The sequence below is a fragment of the Spea bombifrons genome, chromosome 1 (genome assembly GCF_027358695.1).
Source record: "Spea bombifrons isolate aSpeBom1 chromosome 1, aSpeBom1.2.pri, whole genome shotgun sequence".
Taxonomy (NCBI): Eukaryota; Metazoa; Chordata; class Amphibia; order Anura; family Pelobatidae; genus Spea; species Spea bombifrons.
In genome coordinates this window covers 85,672,423-85,693,460 of record NC_071087.1, presented here as the reverse complement: position 1 = coordinate 85,693,460, position 21,038 = coordinate 85,672,423, and the positions used below count along the sequence as shown (strand labels likewise).

Sequence of the window (21,038 nt, the reverse complement as noted above, 5' to 3'; positions counted from 1 at the left end):
TGCGAGGAATAACAAAAAGTGATCTTTCATCGCTAATTAACTGCCCGATGAAAATGTATGTGTTTTACACAACTCTGAGATTAACTATGCCGTAAAGTCACATAGTGTATATTTAAAATAATTTCTCCGTGTAACTGGTTTTTTTTCCATCCTTGGGAACATCATCTGATTTAGGTACAGAAGAAATGCAGGAAGATTATTGAGATTTAAAAAAAACATAACCGATTTAGATAGATGAAGAGGATTATACGTGATATTTTGTGGAACAAATTGAATCATGTTCTTCAGTTTGTATAATTTTATTTCTACTTTTGGCATTTTAATTAATGGATGCAGGACTTGTTGTAGGCTGCGAGAAGAGATTTATTCGGTGTTCTGTCTAGACAAAGCCTGTTCTTTGTGCGAATATTATTATATGCTTGGAGATGCTTATCTACTGAGAAAAGTTGGTAGTGTATGACAATTTTGGCCAAGGTTGAAAGCAGGCATGTGTTTCAGGAGATTTAGTATGTATGGTCAATGTGGTTGGTAGAGGTATAAGAACTTAGCTTCACAAAGGGGCAGAGGTTGCCACTTAAAGTGGTCGGGCTTGTCCCTGACTGCCTTTATTGGATGGATGCAGGGGGGATGTTGGTGGGGAGTACGAGGCCAAACGCTTTTCCCCTTTCCAGTGAAAGAATAAACTGACATGAGGAAACTGAGCTTCACCCGGAGACTCCAGGTCAAACCCTCAGAGTTCCCAGGTATGTTGGTAGATGTAGACTACCCTTTGGAATATGACATCCCTTTTTTTTTTTTTTTTTTGAAGTAGGTTGTATTGTTTTGGTGTTTTTTTCCTTTTTCTCAAATCAGTAGAAATGACACCCTCGGGGCTCACTTGTTAACTAAATAGTAGTTGTATAAACAAGTGTAACATATCTACGTGTCTTTACAAAAGGACCATGGCAGTTTTAAAGAAATGTAGTTCAAAAGGCAACTTAACGTTCCTATGATTTTTTTTTTTTTTTTTTTTTTTTTTTTTTTATTATTTCTGTTACAGATGGTAGCCAGCTGAAAAAAATGGTATTGTTTTTAAATTGATTCCCGAGTATATTAGATATAAATATATTCTATTTGAGAAATGGTATTAACCTTACTAGGGGGATTCTTCCCTTATCTGTTTAATCTAAACATCAGTTTTTCTTCTGTGAGAAGCGCCTAGATGTATAGGTAACGTTACGGAGTCATTTCATTATATCCATTACAAAGGTAATCACTTTAATTATATTGTTTCTGCCTAATCTCCTCGATCGTACCTCCTTTAAACAAATCTAGATGGCCGTTGGCAAAGCCTTGTCAAAACACGGATATTGATATGCAAAAACCAAAGAGCTTGGTCTATCACACCTGCCCCTCCATTAGCGTTTACCACCTAGCGTGTATTTCACTAGCGGGCCGATATACGTTTTGACACCAAGGATAACCTTATGCATGTATTAGGAAGATCCCATAAAATCCGATGGCTGCACCCATTTATCAGAATCAACAGAGGCAGGAGATAATGTAGTAGACTTTAAAGAATAAATACACTCTAGAGTCACTTTTTTGTTACTTATATTGTGCGCCAGATGCCATATGGCCTCCCGCTTTGATCTTTCTCTTTCATAAATGGAGAGCAGCATTGCGGGTGAGAGGCATCTACGGAGACATTGTGCCTCATGAGCATAGCACGCTATACGATACAGCCATCTTAACTGTATACTGTAAACACATTAAATCACTTAGTTTACCTGTGCATTCTGCTGGGTATTCACAAAACATAGCCAGCGTGCCCTGGGGGGGAGTGCTGAAAAGTGTCTAGACGTTATTTGGGAGGAGAGGGGTATCTTTTTTTTTTTTATTTTTTTTAATTTTATACCTCACCTGAGAAATATCCAGAGCTCATTTCACTTCCCCCTGACTCTTCTCATTAACACCTTGAGGAATCTTCCATGTTCCTACTGAACGCTTAATCATCACAACTGGAGCAGAATCATCGCTCTTACATCTGTCTGTATCTCTATGTGCTGTTAATTTGAAGAGTAGAACGTTAATAGATTAATGAAAGTATCTGACACCTTGGTATAAAGTTTATACAGAAATAACATACCATTACAAAAATAAGAGAAATTAACGGAAGCCTATTTTATTTTTTTAACAAACAAAAATCAAGGCATTATGCCGAAAAAACCCCCCAAAAAACACGTATATATTAAAACCAGGGCCAGCTTCCCAGTATCGACATTTTGCATCCATAAGTGGGAACTTATTAGTTGTCCATCTTACCAATTTGTAGTGATCTGCCAAAAAAAAATAATTCAGAAGGCAATTTAGACATGGCAGTAGCACCTAATTAAATGTTCCATTTTTTTTTCTTCATCTTCGTTGGTTATTTTAGTTGTATTTTTGGAGTAGTCTGGATTTGGCACAAGTGTCCTTGGGGTAGATGGCTTTTTGGTTAAGACTTCACTATTGAAACATTCTGTTACATTATAGGCAAGACTTGCTGTAGAATTCCTAACCCATTGTCTTCAGAAGGCTGACCATCAATCCGAGGGGCTACGCCACTGTTGTTTGACTCCTCCATGTATAACGTTGGGCAATATAGAATAACTAATTTCCTGTTGTACACTAACTTTCATTTGTAATGGTGTTTTCTATGTACGATGAACTTTGTGATAAAGAGAAACCATGCGAAAAGGCGCTTTTAGATTGTAGTATTGGTTGATAAACATATGAAAGAGCCTACTAGAGTACTTTGTCGACTGAGGACAATAGAAGGCAGGTCCCTCACCGTAGGGAGGCTGTAAAAGCCAGTAATCCATCCTGCTTTTTGAAACTATGTAAGATGCTCTATGATAACGAAGCAATTTTGCACAGATAAAATCTGCCTATATATGTATTAAGGGGAAACTCCCGAGAAAACTTTACCACCATCGTATTAGTTTCCAAAAATATTGCTTTGGCTTTTACAGAAGTTCCAGTTTTCACATACTATAATGTTTTAAGACCTCTAGCCGTGTTATTTTAGTCCAATTTACTAGACAAACACTGTCACTCTTCACTCAGTATGTATAGCTTGGAGGAGAAAAGAAAGAGGTGGGATGTGACAGAAACATTTAACGGATTTAACAAAGTACAGATGGGATGTTTATTTGAAAGGAGGGAAAATGTTGGACCAAGGGGTCATAACCAGAGGTTTAGATGTAATGTAAGGAAGTTTTACTTTAGTGAACGAGCGGTCGAGAAGTCCAACAGCCTCCAAGCAGAAGTGGTAGAGCTTAATACATTGAGGGAAAGAAAATAAATTAAATGGGTATATGACAAGGTTGAGCTGGCCAAATGTGTGGAATGGTTCTATTGGACCAACATAGAAAAATATGTAGAGCTACCAAAGCCATCAGGAGCCCAGATGGAATAAGTAGGTGAATAAAACCACACTTTTAATAGGCAAGGGTGGGCTTCAAGTGCAGAGAATAATGTAATGGAGAAGAGAAGCATACCCACCAATAACATAGTATGCGGCTAACTTTTTATTACACTGCAAGCTAAGGTATTTTGTGAAGACCTTGCTAGAAATTCATCTAGTGGTAAACAAGCTACTTTTGGGTTCATTTTACATCTTTGATCTCTCAACTTTTATTATTAGTTTGTTTTATTTGAGTTTTTTTAAGAGGTACTGCCACATCTAGCATTCAGTCATAATTGAATCCTGCACCAAATCACCTATCGCTTGTATTCATTATATACGATGTACTTCTTTTAAATTGAGAGGCATTTTTTTCAGTCCTATCAGATCTGTCGCCTCAAAAAGGCCTGGGTATGTTATAAAAATGTTTCTTGGTTTCCCAGAATGCCTTTGTGAAGGAGAACATGCAGTGTTCTTTATACGCATTGTTTTAGCACTCCTGTAGATACCTGGATTACTTGAGATTATTATCTTTTATTTATACAGCGCCAACAATTTACACTTCTTGCAATACATCATATATTCAAGGGGTATGACAAAACGGACAGACTATGACAAACCGATACATTAGGTAAAGAGGGGGCCCTGCATGGAAGCTTACAATCTAGAGGCAATGGGGTATAAAGAAACATAAGGTATAGAGAAAATGGATCGGTAATGCTATAGATGGATGTGGGGGTTGTATAAGTGGCAGGGGAGATAGCGGTTAAGTCTAGTAATATATGGGAGCATTACGTTGTACATGAGAGAAGACTCTTTGCCCTAAGCCATATTCCGAACATGTAAGAAATACTCCCAAATGCAACCAGCTGCTGCTGAATTGCTCAGAGTTAATCCTTGGTGTGTTTACAGTCTGGCTGCCATCAGCGTACCACAGGAACCATAAGTAAACGCAGGGCAGCTATGATATCCAAAACCAACGTTTTGTTCTATTGTTACCGTCACTGCTAAGTGTGCCAGGAGAGAACAGGCTTTGCTGGGGTGCGGCTCGGCGCAGGCTTTTTTGGAAAGTGTTACACAAGACAAAGAGGAATCAAAGCTTGTTCGACCAAGAGCCGAAGGGACCTGGCACAGTTACATTTAAAGAGCCTGTAAACTTTTTTTTTTTCTTTTTTTTGTTTATGTGCAAACCTCATTTTTCTATAATCATGTGCTAGAGTAAAAAGCTGTACTTACCATACAGATACTTACTGACGTCTGCTTTTTCTCACCAGCAGTGTCCATAGCGTGCTGTCGGATTCTCGCTGTTATAAGTTTCGGTTTGTGAAATTGTTTTCTTTAAATGCTAAAAATAAAGGTTACCGGCCCTTTAAGCAAACATAGTAGGATAACGCTGCTTGCGCTGAAATCGTTGAATTCAATTTTTTATTTTTTTTTTGTATAGAAATCTTAACTTTTTTTTTTTTTTTAAATAAACTTTTATAATGGAAGCAAGTATTTGATATGTGAGAGTGCTTAAAAATGCTCTAGTTTTACACTAACCTACATTGTCTTTCCCGTGTGAGCTTACATTCCAATAGAAGCGAAAAGATGAACGACTTGGATTCAGCAGAGATTTTATTGGTTGTCTTTGGTCTCTGACCCTGCGGTTTGTTGTAACCATTGAAGGGCATCCACTGTCTTTCCATGATGAACCATGGCGTTCATTAGATATCAGTGATGACAGGAATACCTTGTTCATTAACACAAAAAAGAGGTCTCCGCCACAATGAAACACACATACCTAATAATTGCTAGAATTAATAACATTCTTAAGGCAATTGTCATTTCCCATTGTAACATCGGAAAACCGAGCCCTTTTCGCGTGTTTGCTGTTACCGAGCATTGCTTCCTGCTCTGTGTTTGTTTGGCTTTGTCCCTTTAAGTGCAGTTGGTTGGAAATAAGATGACTATTACAGTGTAAGCATGTGGAGTTTGTGGAATCAGCAGGGAGTCTGAGACACCATCCATCTGCTCATGACAAGCCAGCATCACAATGGGACTGGATGGCGTTTCAGCTCCAGGGCTTTCATGGATAAACCTGCCCTTTTTTTTTTTTTTTTCTGATGAGAAATTACTGCTGGCTGATGCACATTGTTGGCTTTGTACAGTGTGCGCTGCCTGTGACAGGCCTTTTGATTACAGCTTGCTGTATACATCACTAAAATCACAGATGAATCCCAAATACTGGCCTGTCAATCAAACCTACTAATGACACCAAAAATCTTTTTTTTTTTTTTTTATTTTTGTTTTATAATCTTTAGCCCATATATTCTACTTGTACTGGCAAAAAGATAACCACTTAAAGTAATAAATAAAATGTTACATTGCTCCAATCATTTTTTTGCCCTGCTTTTCTTTAAACAAAGTATCCCGCAGGTGTTTTACAGTGTTTTTCTATAATGACATTTTCAGTGTGTAATTTTCGGTGGAATTGAACCATAAAAAGCACATCAAGGGTCATTGGGTCTGACGGGACACGCCAATGTTTGTCCTTCTGTTTACTTCTCCAAGGCAGAGACTCAATGAAAAATGAATGTTGCCGCTTCAGGAGTATTTGCTCGACCCTTTGGTTCTTATCTTGCATCTCATGGCTGTTTTGTGGCTTCTTTGTTTAGTTTTTCTTTAGTTAAGCAAATGCATCTAAATCCTTGCAAACAAAACTGGCCTCTGAGCAAACCCAGCTTTCTGATAGACCTTTCATCTCAGGGTGATAAAAGATTGCACAAAGTGAGAAGTTCTCGCCCCAGAGCACTAAAAGGACCTCTGGGGGAACCTGGTCATTATTATTATTTGGACTCTTATATTAAGATTTGACAACATATAAGACTGATAGAATATTTACAAAAAGGCTTGAGGTTGCTCACCTTTATAATCCTCTTTGTGGACAGCCAAGTTAATTACTTTTTGGTTTATAGTCCCATACGTAGTGGCAAGAAAGGTATCTCAGGAGTACCTGCACATACAATCTTTACATAATACATTTTAGTTAATCTTACAGTTTTTTTTTTTTTTTTTTTTTTTTTTTATTTATTTAAATTAACCAACAATGGCTGGAAGCCCATCAAAACTTTAATTTAGACTGTCAGCCCCAAAATGTTTATGCGCCATTCACAATCTAAAATAAATGAAGTAATAACGTTTTTGTCCCTGTAGCTATGGTGTATTTTGGAATGATGTGTGGGAGAAGCTTATTATTTATTGAAGGATTGGATTTAGTTAATGGAATTCATTCTAGTGTGAAATGTAAAGGATTGTATGGCAAGCAATGTTTGGAAATAATTTAGCGTGTGCTCTCTTGCAAAGATAACACGTTTTCAGTATCTGTAAATATTTTTTAAGGGTAATCGGTTCTTAAAGCAGGTTTTGCAGGAAGCCAGCGTCATATCTGCAATAGGTTGCTTGGATTTATACAAGAAAAAAAAGTTTCTACCAATAATCTGTATCTGGCAGTACTACTTAGGAAATACTATTTTCTCCCCATTACTATCTCTAGGAATCCTAAATGTAATGTTATCAATGTAACATATATTTACATACAGAATATTAATTGGCAGTTGGTCTTTGAACTATATATGTTAACAATTTCCGTTGACTCGATGCAGGTCGATGCTCTGAGTTATTCCTTGGTAAGATGCTAATTTGAGTGACTACACAGGAACTATACACTAAACATACATGGAAACTAGTTTTGACCTGAAGTGCCTAGGTAAACCCCTGCATGGCTGGGTTTGCTGGTTGATTTGTTCTTTCTCCAGGCAAGGGCATTTCTCTGGCCCCTGTATTCACATGTGGCTCTCCCTGCACATTCACAAAGCCTCCCGAGGTACCCTACCTTGTGCAAGTTCCCAGGTATGGTTCAAAGATCAAGTCAGTCTGCGTTGGAGGTCTAGAAATTGATCTCTGAGTTGATTACTAAAATATCTCATGGTGGCATCAAAAGGTCTTCTCAATATTATGCTTGAGTGAAGGAAGTGCCCTCCTTGCCTGGTATCTCCAATAGCAAGGAGCTGTTCGTATTAATCAGTAGAGCTCCTGATACCCTATGGTGCCAGGAAAAGTCTTTTTTTGAATATACCTGTCCAACAGACCATTGCAGAAATAAGAGAGTGATCTAGTCATTAATAACTATAGGTACTTTCCTATCCTACAACAAGTCTGCAACTCCCATTATGGATCACCACCTAGACTTCATGCTGGGAAGTTCCCACTTCCCAGCATGACTTTTAGAAGTCTATTGGACATAAGCCGTATTGGACAGTATGTGGATGTTTGACTATATCTTTGTATGCCTTCCATTGAGTTTTTAGGTATCCTCAAACTTCTTATTGCATGGTGCAGCCTGGGTCCATCATCTATCTGATGTCCTGCTCTATAATATGTAAAATGACTGCTGTTTTACTAAACCCTGGGTTTGGCATTGGATTGACTGAGGTTATTAGTCCATTTTATTTTGTAATTATAGTTAGGCAAGCCTGAATAAACTCCCTTTATAATCAGGTTCTGACTGTTCTGCTAAATCATCTGAAGTTTAAAACCCTGATGCACCAACCTCTTGAGACTACAATTCCTATTGTGCTCAGAGACGTGTATGCTCAGGGAGCGCCAGAAATGATCTATCTCTGATAACAAGAAATTAACTAAAAGTTTCGCTTTAGATTTAGATTTCTTATTCAGCTGTTTTGAAGTTTTATTCGGTACATATACATCTTTTGCCATCTTAATCTGCAGTTGTTGTAAATTAGTTTTCAGTACCTGGATTTGCCTTTGCAGCACAAAATCACTTTATATTTGAAGTAATTGGTCTCTGCAGAAAACATAATTGAAGTTTTGAACTAAGCTCCTGAGAGTTGTACCAGCTGCCACAATTTCAGAGCTGGTTGCAAATGTGTGTGTAACCTTCTAATAGGGAGTATTGATTTTCTGTGTGTTAATACAATACTCATTTAAACAACCTATACCACAGAAGTTTCACTTTTTGACACGCTTTGTATTTTTAAGGTAGTTAATTGTTTTATTTTTTTTTCATACAACATAGTTATGTAAGTTTTTAGTGAGACTAAATTGGGGCAATTTTGTCCCATGAATCCTCCCCAAGAAAGAACAGATATTAAATTACCGTATTTGCTCGATTATAAGACGAGGTTTTTTTCAGAGCAAATGCTCTGAAAAATACCCCTCGTCTTATAATCGGGGTCGTCTTCTAATCAGACCTCAAATAGAGGTCTGATTAGGAGACTAAGATCCAGATCCCCCGCACCGCTGCAGGGGACCTGGATCCTCCTGTCGTCGCCCCCCCACTTACCGGTGCTTCCGGAGGTGAAGTTGGCAGCGGGGGTTTGTATGCGTCCGTCGCAAATACCTTCCCCGACTGTCAGACATCAGAGTTCCAGAGTTCCTGATCTCTGACAGCCGGGGAAGGTATTTGCGACGGACGCATACAAACCCCCGCTGCCAACTCCACCTCCTTCCGGCTGCCGCGGAATGAGACGTCAACCCGCTGCCCCGGCAATACAGCAGGAAATTGGAAGCACCGGTAAGTAAGTAAGTGTGTGTGTGTGTGTGTGTGTGTGTGTGTGTAGGTAGGGCATTTCTGGAATGCCTTACACCCCTATATGCTACTCTGGCACTTAGGGGGTTAAAAGGCATATTATGGGGCAGAGTGGCATATAGGGAGGTATAAGGCATTTCAGGAGGCAGAGTGGCGTTAAGGGGGCATTTAATAGTGCACTCTGCCTCCTGAAATGCCTTATACCTCCCTATATGCCACTCTGCCCCATAATATGCCTTTTAACCCCCTAAATGCCAGAGTGGCATATAGGGGTATAAGGCATTTCTGGAGGCAGAGTGCTCTATATAATGCCTTTTAACTCCCTTAATGCCACTCTGCCTCCTGGAATGCCTTATACCTCCCTATATGCCACTCTGCCCCATAATATGCATTTTAACCCCCTAAATGCCAGAATGGGATATAGGGGTATAAGGCATTTCTGGAGGCAGAGTGGCACATAGGGGGTCAAAAGGCATACCATGGGGCACAGTGGCATATAGAGGGTTAAAAGGCATATCATGGGCCACAGTGCCATATTGGTGTGGCAAGCCTGGGGGCAGATGTGCGTAACTGGGGGACAGGTTGGAAAATACAAGAAATAAAAACAAAAAAAAAATATTTTTCTCAATCATAGCTTTTATTAAAAAAAATAGTTTACATGAATTAACATTTACTGGTAAAACTTTTTTCCTTTAGGGTCGTCTTATATTCAGGCTTTTTCTTTTTTTCCTAAGTTAATATTCAGATTTTGGGGGGTCGTCTTATAATCAGGGTCGTCTTATAATCGAGCAAATACGGTACTTTACAAGCACTTTAATATGCATTATTTACCGATAGAGAGAAAGCCACGTACATTTAGGAGACCGCCTATCCTCCACTACAGTCTGTTTTTTACACCACTTTTGGCTAAAAGCAGCCAGTCGGGCAGTAAGGCACCCCAATTAAATCAATGCGAACGCATTCTCCCATGCATATGGGGGTCTCATCAGCATGCTCAAGAACAGTCAGGCTCCAGCTACTTGGAGCCCTCCCTTTTCAGGATGTCTGTAGGCATACCTCAATGCCGCTCCTGGACCCAGAGTCTTTCCGCTGTGACCCAGTGACCTAGAGAAGCGATGCTTCACCTTGAGTCTCCTGGAAAAAACCCACAGAGTTCCCAGGTAGACTCATCATACCCCACCGTAATGTTGTGGGAGCCAGTGCTGAAGTTGGCTATATATAGCATGGGTATGCAGTGGCAACCCGAACATATCTCCTGTAAGCCAAGGAGCGTAGGGGTCAGAGAAACGGAGTATAGTGGTGATTCTGCTGAATCCCTCTAAGCATTTGTAAGAAAAAAAAAAAAAATTAATACATTGGGTAATAGAACACTATCCGCTCTAACAGAAACCAACCCCAATGCTATACCCAGATGCCGGCACCGCGACGGAGTCACGGAGAGTGAGGGGCGTCGAGCGGTTGCTGAGAACTTCACGAGTAACCGCTCGGCATCCCTGCCCGGGACTTAGATTAAAGCATCGCTTTTTTTTTTTTTTTTTTTTTAAACTTTATTTAACATGAATGATGTTAAATAAAGTTTAAAAAAAACCCGATGTTTTAATTTAAGTCCCGGGCAGGCGCCCCTGCTACCATGGCGCCCTGTGCGGTCGCACACCCCTAAGGCCGGCCCTGGCTATACCCCTCCTACTACAGAATTATTGAAACAGAATATTTGGCACAACCCCCTCATTTATTGTGCTCTGGTGCTAATGTCATATTCCTGAGAAGCCATGTGATGTATATTATGGACTTTGTTTTACTTAATATTTCCTCCATATGTTTTCTTTCAGCTTGTAATACCTGATGACTACTCTGATCCATTTGATGCCAAAGGTGAAAAGAACAAAGGGCTAGTGCCTGAAAACAATGGCTACATGGAGCCTTATGAAGCCCAGCGGCTAATGACAGGTAGGAGAAGTCCTTTTGCTTCTTAGATGTCTACTCCCTAGCCCTGCTTCTGCCAAGAAACCTCTGTGGATGTCTGCTTTGTGCTTTCATGTTTGTTTCCGTATAAAAATGTGTGCGCGCAGTGGATTGCAACATCTGTTCGTGTTTAGTTTTATTCAAGTTTGTACATAACTCTGCTTTCACCAAATTACATGACTATCCTGCCCTTGAGCTATGAGGACCTGTTTCTGCTGGTACATACAAGACTCCAAACAAAGAAAAATTACTAATGGCTACTGCTAGCCAAGAACAGAGCTACGTATAGCTACGCAGACCTCCAAATGCTGGGAACTCTGTACAGGGCTGGATTGGTTAAGACCGGATGGCTGGGCATATCTAGCATATTTTCCGGGACCAAAAGTGAAAGGTCTCTATAGAGCCTGGCCATACGGCAAATGCCCAGTGGGCTGCTGGTCGACTGCACCACACACTCGCTCTATCTGCCGTGGCTTAATTGCCTGGTGTGCCGGATGACTCTATTAATACCTTTTCCACTTCCGATTCTATAAACTATGTTTAAGCAGGGGCTGTCGGGAAATTTTCATGTAGTGGTAATCCTAAAAAATGTAAACCACGTTGAAATCAGAGTTCTATTTTAATCTGACTCTTGTGGCAGGGACGACAAGCAACCATTGTCAGGTTCACATGCTGGTGGCTGATGTCTTGCCTAACCCAAACATGTGGGGTGTTATCTAACTTTCTGCGCTCCTATACTGCTTTTTAGCTGCAGCATCGTCCCGTAGGGCTGAAAGTCCATGAAGAAAGCTTTAGTCCATTAACAACCAGGGTTACCATCTTTGGGTCTTATACAAGACTCTTATTATAAGCCCACATGGCCATCAAAGCTTTGTAGGAATGCCTCTCTGCTATCAGAAACACATGTTGTCCCATGATAAATTAGCTTTGTGGTTTAAGGGGGCAACCTTTTATGGAGGAAATATTAAAGCATGTTACCTTCCGGCTTCACATAAATGGATTTTCTATCTCATCAGCAAATCTTTTGTTCCAAAGATATGGCACAGAAACAGATGTCTTAAAAATGTTTAAAGTTGCTTTTTCACCTAGTCTGCTAGTTACCATTTTTATAACTAAATATAGCATTGTAATCAACATTCCTGGTACTATTGAACACTCAACCCGTTATTTAATCATGAAAAAATTTGCCGCGTTCATAATTTTTTTCCAGGGACAAAAGCCGAGAGGTACTGAGAGTGTTGCCATAGAAATCAAAAAAGCTTCTAAAAAGATTTGGTGGCATTTTTATGTGATTACACCCTCAAAGGAAAGAATAAAAGGACACTTAAGTTCTTTTGCTTAGCATATACTAGAGAAAGTGGTTAATGTTTTATCTAGGAGGAACAGCCCTTTTAATTTTAGCCTGAAACAAAGTAGTGGTTATAAAATATTTGCTGGAATGACTAGGCTTTTACAATAAAATGATCTGTCGCTCCTAGCAACGCTAGCATCGTGTGGTGGGTGCATTGGGAGGTCACCTCCCTGGCCCAGAGATGGGACATCAGAGGATCACCAGGACTAGCCCATGTACTTGCTTGCAAAGCTGGACAGAGGGACGCAGCTACCTGGGACAGTGCCTGTAAACCGGGACTGTCCCATGAAAACCTAGACTGCGTATGCTACAAAACCCCGCAAACTTGAGGCGATGAGATAAAGCCTCCTATTGAAACCTTACCCTAGTAAGGAGCTTGAGGAAGGTTATTTTTTCCCCTTCCTAGATAAGGTCAAAATGATGAGTCTTGTGAATTTCCATCTTGAGGTTACTGTTAAATGCTTTTTTGGCTAAGTAATGTAGACACAAGGCAGCCGGGATATTTTTTTCTGAGCTCATGTCTTTTATTAAAATGTATTGAACCTTTGATTGCATTGTAAGGTCCCATATTTCCCAGCACCTGATGCCATAAATCTGCAGGCATTACAGCTTGTGTTTTGTCCTTGGCTGAATCCGTGTAACAGACATATCCTTTTGGCTTATGCAGATCGCATATGGACAGAGTTGTCAGCATGTTTTCCAAGCAAATACAAAAGTTATACCATATGAGCAATTGCTGGGTTCAGCCGAGAACAGTCTGTGGTTAACAATAAGCTGATTTTACTTGGTTTTATCTTTGGTGCTTATATTGAGCTTATATATATGTGTGTGTGTATGTATATATATATAATATATAATATATATATATATATATATATATATATATATATATATATATTTTTTTTTTTTTTTTATTTATTTTTTTTTTTTCTTTTAATTTTTTTATTTATTATGACCTCTTTGTTTTGTGCATCAGAATTTTTTTTCGTAGTCGGACACTGGCAGTAATAATACTGGAAGCAGCCAATCCGTGTCAAGACTTGTTGAACCATGGAGGAGGAGGGCAGCTGCAGCATCTACCCCACCTGTTTTTTTTTTGTTTTTTTTTTTTAAGAATGTATATTAAATACTCCCAGAACATTTTAATATGATATAGATATATAGATCTATAATATATTCAGTAGTGGAGCTGTCAGGGACAATAATTTCCCTCCCGTGTCTTAATTAATAGCACTTTCTGACTAACCAATTTTATGAAAACATAAATATTTTCATAGGGGTTCATAAGATCATGGGGCAATTATTAGAAAGTGACTGCTTTCCTAAAACCATCTATACTATCCCTTTAAAGCATATATTTACTTAATCATAAATAGATTGTGTAAGTTTGTCCCTCTGTGATTTATTATCTTTTATTTATAGAGCGCCAACAATTTACGCAGCACTTATTTCATTTTAACAGGACGCTCTTTAAACAATATAAGGAATGCAAGCAATACGAGAACAGGTTGATCTGGATAGAATCTCTTGGGCTAGGAACACTAGATCGCAAATTAAGATCCGTAGGAAACAACAGAGTATAATACACTTTCTGGGTTTATAGGATCCCTTCTATTGTATAACACTGCAGTATTTATTTGCCTTTGAAAATATATAATAAATACAGAGGTGCAAGGGAGAATGACGTTTAAAATATCCGTTCTGTGTTTCCAAACATTAGATGATGTGCGGTTTTGGAGAGTTTTGGCCGTTAAAAGAAAAAACGTTTAACAGTTTTTTTTAATGCTATGTTGTAGGCAAGGGTTAACAATTGTGTAAAGACGCTTGTAAAATTTGAAAGCTGTGCAAGAACCTACAACAGATTAACACTGACAAAAAAGTGCCACAAATACTATGTTATTCACTAATTACCAAGATTATTTAATCAAACACCTCCGCTGTTGGGAGACCTGTCTTAAACGGAATATGAAATGCTTTTCTAGACAGCCCGGGTTTAATGAAGCTGCCGGTGCATGTCTTGATAAAGGGTCCCCTGGGAACAACAGACTCTCAGTCTCTGCTTATCACTGGGTTGCCCTCACAATATTTGACAGAAGTGCCCACATGCAGAAGTAGATAACGTGTGCACAAGAATGTTTTTGCTCAATGCTAAGTATTTTATTACACAGCGGGTCGACCTCCTGAGAATGATAGGAGATGATCGCTCATCAACCAGTTCTTTCAATTATGGTGAAATCCGATCCATAGCGGGACCCTACACGAGATGTGCCTTCCCTTTATTTAAAGCATTACTGTAGGTAGACTGGGTATATCCATGAGATGTTAGCATAGCGTTACTGGTTGAGTATCCCTTTATGGGAAATTAGCTTTATTCATAACGTCTTGGAGTTGGGTTGAATGTTAAAAATGTTTTTTGAAAACTTGACAAGTTTTACTAGTGGTGTCCAATAAAATAAAATTGGGCCCAGTTTGGATTGTGGATTCACAAGGGTTCCTCGGCCATGTGAACCATTCCAGGTCAAGGCTCTTTCAATCTCAACCCTGTATGGTTCTCAAAGCTGCATCTAAAACAGTGGGCATATGTAAATGAGGAACCCTGTGTACCTATGGGTAAAGAATCAAAAAGTTGCATACCTTGTTTCCTTCTCTGCATTTCTTAGACATTAGTCCATATTGGCATTATAAGTATTTTTTTGCTTAGGTGGCAAAAAAAACAAAACATTGATGGTTTCCTATGTTTCGCAATTTGGGGACAAAGCTCACAGTTAGTTCTGGATCAAGCTAGAGTCACCTTTGGTGGGTAGGATAAAATTTGTTTGGAAAATACAACGTTCAGGCGTACCTGTAGAAGCTTATCTAGCTCGCGGTCCACGTAATCTTTCCATTAACAGTAATGGTAACAAACTGGGTCATTCATATTTACTGCATGCCTTCACAATACATAAGAAGTTTCCCATTGAAGATGTTCCTAAAAAGTGGTTAATAACCCTATTTTATTTTAAATATATAATGCATACTCTTGCTTGACGTCTTATCCTGATTACTTTTTTGTGTTGGAGTTCCCGTTTTTAATGGGAGGGTTCTTAGAAGAGTTAATACGCTAACCTCCAGAAAGTCACATGATGAATGATCAGCGCTTAGTTCCTGTTCTTCTTCTGTGTTAGGAAGGTAGAAAACCAAGGAAACCCTGAACAATACATGCCTGTTTTAAATAACGTTTTCATAGCAGTAGTTAACTTCATTCCAAGGTCGTTTTACTTTATTTCTAATTGGTCTAGCAACTGGACACATAATTGGTAGTAACTTTACGGTGAAAATTTGGCGTAAATATTGTTCATGGACCACCGCAAAACCAGACTAAATAATTCCCATTGTGGTGTCCAGAATTTAACTCCCAGGATGTCCGTAAGTAACGAAAATCGCACACAATCCAGTAAACCAGTTTTTAAACTGTCCATTGTAAAAATATAGTATTGCCCTCATTTTACTAGAATAACAATATTGGACTTACATGTGTTCTGGGAATTATTTTTTTTATTAAAAGCCCTGGTTGCCCTCCACTGGTACTGTAACTGTTAAAAAGCTAAATGTATATGACATTGTGTCTTTTACAACTGTGCAAATCATCAATATATCTCAAGGGCAGCTCTCCAAAATGTGCAGTTCAAGCAAGCAACACGAAGCATGTTGAATCACAATCCCACCTGCTCGGAAGATATGACCACATGTCTGTTAAACAGATGATATCTTGCATCATGAGTCCTTGCTTGCTAGGTACTGCTGGGCAACAAGACTTGTTTTTCTGTGCTTATGAATAATCAGATTGTCCCGTAATTACTCCCTTTTGATTAAGAAATGTGGAGATGTCCGTTTGTTCTACCTCCTATTCACTACAAGCTAATTTGGACAAGGGGGATGCTAAATATACGAAGGGACTTCACAGCTACACCACACAGTGGCCATATATAGACGCATTAGCCATGGCCAGACACGTATAGTACTCATTCGTGTATGTTCCTGTGCTTCTTAATGCATTCTTTGACTTGGCAGTTCCTGTTGGCTTCAGAGCAAGTTTTGATATCCCTTTAAATTTGGAGCTTCCTATTTTATTTGATTATCTCCTTAAGGTCTTAGGAACAAAATGCTAAATAAATATGGGTGCATATAATATAATTGACCAACAACATGCCTTTATTGGCTGAGCAAGTGCTCGGAACATGCATCATGGAGGAGTGTCATAACTAGATTATTATGTAGGGTGAGAATATACAGATATGTGAATTCCTTTCCTTTTAATTATACTTTAGGAACTATGTCAGATCTTCACGCGTTGAAAGGGTGTTGCTTAATAACCCCAAATACCTCTACTGTACCTCACTGCTAATTATAAAGTAATTTGTGTTCATTCCTCCTTTAACGCGTTATTAAATTTTGTTTGCTCTTATATAGAGGGTTGCATAATTGATCATGTGACATACATATTAAAGAACTACTCTTACAGGTAGATGATTACTCTGCTATTCATGTGTCTGATCCAGAAGCCGCACGAAGAACTTTCATATAATATCTCTTCCAGTGTGTGTGCGTGTAGGTTAAGAAAGATACATGGCTCCTTTAAATGTAATAGTTTTAACTTCACAATGAAGATGGGATGATTGTATGTTTTTTAGTACTTTTAATGATGATTTGCAACCCCCTTAACACACTTTTATGAGTAAGGTTTCCCTTTTCGGTTCTCTCTGACCAACGCCATCTGTGTTTTCCCTGATTTCTGGCACAGCCCGAGGCTACTTCTCACTTGGGTCAACGGCATGCGGCTCCGCTTCAACAATGCATTTTCTTGTGACTCAATATTAAGGGTGCACTGCGGTATTTTTCCATTTGAGACTACCTAAAATGTAGCTTTTTTTTTTTTCTTTTTTTTTTTTTATTATGTAGGAAAACCATAGTCATATTCGTGAATTATCTCAACTCTTACATCACTTTGTTGTATTCTACCCCCCACTCCAAACCAAATAGCTTGTCGTTCAGTTTCCCTCCAGGGGAATCCAAACTCGGTTTTCTTCTGTGCCTGAAATGTTTGCGATAAAACAGCTTCCTCTTAGTCACATGAACGGTATTTGCTTTCGACATTCTGGATGGGAACTAGCTACGAAGAGGTAATTAAAAGAAATCATGTTAAAAGAAAAAAAAGTTCAGGAATTTCCGGTGTGTTTCTGTATTAGTGGCGCGGCTCGGTATCCCGCCCTGTTAAAGTATGAGAACACAAGGTAAGCGCTAACATGTCCCTGACACTAGTGTTCTGCCATTCTGGAACTGTTCCTGAGCAGCTGAGAACACAGTACAAATACCAGCCTGACAGCAGAACACGAATACAAAGGCCATGTTCAGAAACAGCAGAGCCTCTCATTTACTGAACAAAGGACGTGGCAGTATAATTCCTAGAACACTTGCTGGATGGGTGTTAAAAATAAATAAATAATAATAACCCCCCCCCAAAAAAAAAGAACAAAAAAACACACTGATCCCCATTATATATACTCAGAAATGAGGCAGCTTCCTCACATTCCCCGTAGCCTCAAATTATAATAGATATCACGGAGAACTTTATTTATTTTTAAAGCATTATTTCATGGTTGCTCGCTTTTGTACTCACTGAGGCTTATTGGCCTATTAGCAGTATTATTGTCCGACCAATCTATTTCCAAGATTAAGAAATCGCGAGCCAATTGGCAGGTACTGCCTTTTGTTGACTATTTTGTACTTGTTTGAGGGGGATCTGTCACCTTTACAATTTTAAGCATATTTTAAGCAATTTCATTTATTTTTTTTAAAAAAATCGCTTGTTTTCTGTTTTTTCCCTCCATCGATGAGATTGCTTTGGAGATTGAATTATTCACCAATATTAAAATGTCAGAGGGCGCCATTGGGCAAACTGGCCAAATATATGGTGGGCCGAAACCAAATGTACTAGTTGTATGCAAGATGTTTGTTTTTACTCCGACAGAAATTATTCATCCAGTCAAAAGGCAGAACAAATTACTGTGCTTAAAGCGCTTTAGCCCATTGTTTTAACGATGGCTTCTATGCTGAATCTTTGGTTATATTATAGTGGAGGTGGATTGTTGCCCTTTTTTAACAAGCAAAACAGGAAGTTATGTTAATCACAGTTTAGGACAACAAAACGATCAGGTAGACGTTAATTGCATGGAGATCGTTACTGAGAATCCACACCCTGCTCACGCGCTTAATGACTTGTATTATCAGATTGTTGTTGAGTACAAATTGAAATGCTACAGAGGTTAAAGGTTCAGCAAGGCCTTTCATAGGTTGTTGTGTATTTAAGGGGGAATTGTTTTATTACTAATATCAGATCAAAAATAAGCTAGTATTTGCATGTTTTCAGACAGCTGCATATTGGCAATGTTGAATGTCTTCTAGCTCTCTTACATTGGCCTGAACTACAAGACAAACACTCTGACTGCTTTATGTTGTTGCCTGTGGTAAATGGTAGTGTGGCTCAGTCTTAATGTCCAGCCAGACACTCTGACTAATAAGAGTCTACGGATGAAATTATTTCTCTGTACAAGTTAGACTTCATTAGCATAAAACATCGGCATAGTGTTGTTTGATCAGCGAGGGTCACCCAAAATATCCCGACTGACAACAGTGGCAGCCTCCAGGTCTGCAGATAAAGGAAGGAAGGAACGTCTCAATGTCAATACTAAGCTCTGTTGCTATATACAGCAACTATAAATTTAACCCTCAATAATTGTTTTCCATGGTATACCATGATTTGGTAGAGTTCTACTCCTTGCGGATGTGGGGTTATGTTCCCTAAAGTGTCAGAGGCTTGTGTTGGGGTAGTCACATCACCTCTAATTTTGAGATATTCCTGGCCAATGAATGTAGAAGTTCTACACCACAGTATGTGGGATGAATGAGTTTATACTTCCCACACTGCAGGGGGCAGCACTTTAACTGGTCAATAATATCTGAAAATGTTGTTCTGGAAGACACGGCCAATTTGCCCAACATAGTTTGTGGGTATGATGGGTTTATATAAAGCCTAAAGCATGTGTCTTGGACTCTCTATTTTCTTCTACAGCTGTGGCATACAGAAATTGTGAATTAGTGCATGGGGGTCATTTAACCCAGTTGGAGGCTTTGGGACACCCACCAGACATATTACAGGAAAGTCTCTGTACAGCATGTGGCATTCTAAGTATAGCGGGAAGATAAATGGCATATTTGTCTATGTGGCACATAACACTGACAGACCTCACTAAAGAACTCTTTTGCAAACAAAACAGGAAGAAGAGAATATGAAGTAATTATAGATCCCTGCTTGTGCTGTGGGATGTCGCTGTCTGTAATATAGTAGTGCAAAGATCATTTTACAGACCTTGATGCTGCTTGGACTTGGTGCTCGGGTAGACTTTCAGACCTAATAAAAATAACACTGCAAAGTCACAAAGAGTAATTATTTCCCAATTGTTCGTAGTTTGGAAGTGAAGCCAACCGACCGTCTTGAGCAGGGGTGGGCAATTAATTTTCCCATGGGGCCACATGAGAAATTGGAATGGTTTTAGAGGGCCAGACCTCTACAAACTACAAACTCCGAAGCCTTGTCCATTTTGTTAACTTATGTGCTGTTTAATAAAATTATTCAAGCCTACGTCATTGGTAGAGGTGCTTGAATAAGTAAGGCCTGAATAACTATTAGCACAGCACAGAAGTGAACGAAATGAACAAGGCTTCGGAGTGCATACTGTATTTTTCGCTCTATAAGACGCACCTGCTGATAAGACGCACCTAGATTTTAGAGGAGAAAAAAAAAGGAAAAAATATTTTGAGCTAAAAAATGGGCTAAAATATTTATTACAATAACTGAATAAGCTATGAACACAGTAAGACACACGCAGTAAGACACACACAGACACAGTAAGACACACACAGACACAGTGAGACACACACAGACACAGTGAGACACACACAGACACAGTAAGACACACACAGACACAGTGAGACACACACAGACACAGTGAGACACACACAGACACAGTAAGACACACACACAGACACAGTGAGACACACACAGACACAGTAAGACACACAGACACAGTAAGACACACACAGACACAGTAAGATACACACACACAGTAAGACACACACACACAAACACAGTAAGACACACACACACAGTAAGACCTCCCTCCCTAACCCCCCTTCTCAGTATCTCCCCTCTAACTCCCTAACCCCCCCTTCTCAGTATCTCCCCTCTAACTCCCTAACCCCCCCTTCTCAGTATCTCCCCTCTAACTCCCTAACCCCCCCTTCTCAGGATCTCCCCCCCCCGCCCCGGTCACTTACCTTAAACTCCTGTGTTGGAAGCGTGAGGCGTTTGTCTCGGGTGCCGGCGCTTCACTGCTGATCGCCGGCGTCTGACGTCATATGCCGGCGCCCAGCGTAAAGCGCCGGCACCCGAGACAAACGCTTCCAACACAGGAGTTTAAGGTAAGTGACCGGGGCGGGGGGGGACACCGGACTCATTGGTGAGTCACCAGGACACTCTTTGCGGGCCGGTCCGAGCTATTCAGCGGGCCGGATGTGGCCCGCGGGCCGTGCTTTGCCCAGGTCTGGTCTTGAGAGTCTAGTAATCTACGCTGTACCAGCCACGCAGCCCAGGAGCCTTGCTGCCGCTGCCC

The 21,038-nt window shown here is 39.7% G+C and overlaps 1 protein-coding gene across 1 annotated transcript in view; it reads left to right on the top strand.

Moving 5' to 3' along the window:
• SHB (SH2 domain containing adaptor protein B) overlaps positions 1–21,038 on the top strand; it is a 96,330-nt gene that overhangs the window by 28,557 nt on the left and 46,735 nt on the right. Inside the window, exon 2 of the mRNA XM_053465797.1 lies at positions 10,847–10,964. Coding sequence (XP_053321772.1) covers positions 10,847–10,964 — 118 coding nt within the window. The remainder of the gene's footprint in view (positions 1–10,846; positions 10,965–21,038) is intronic.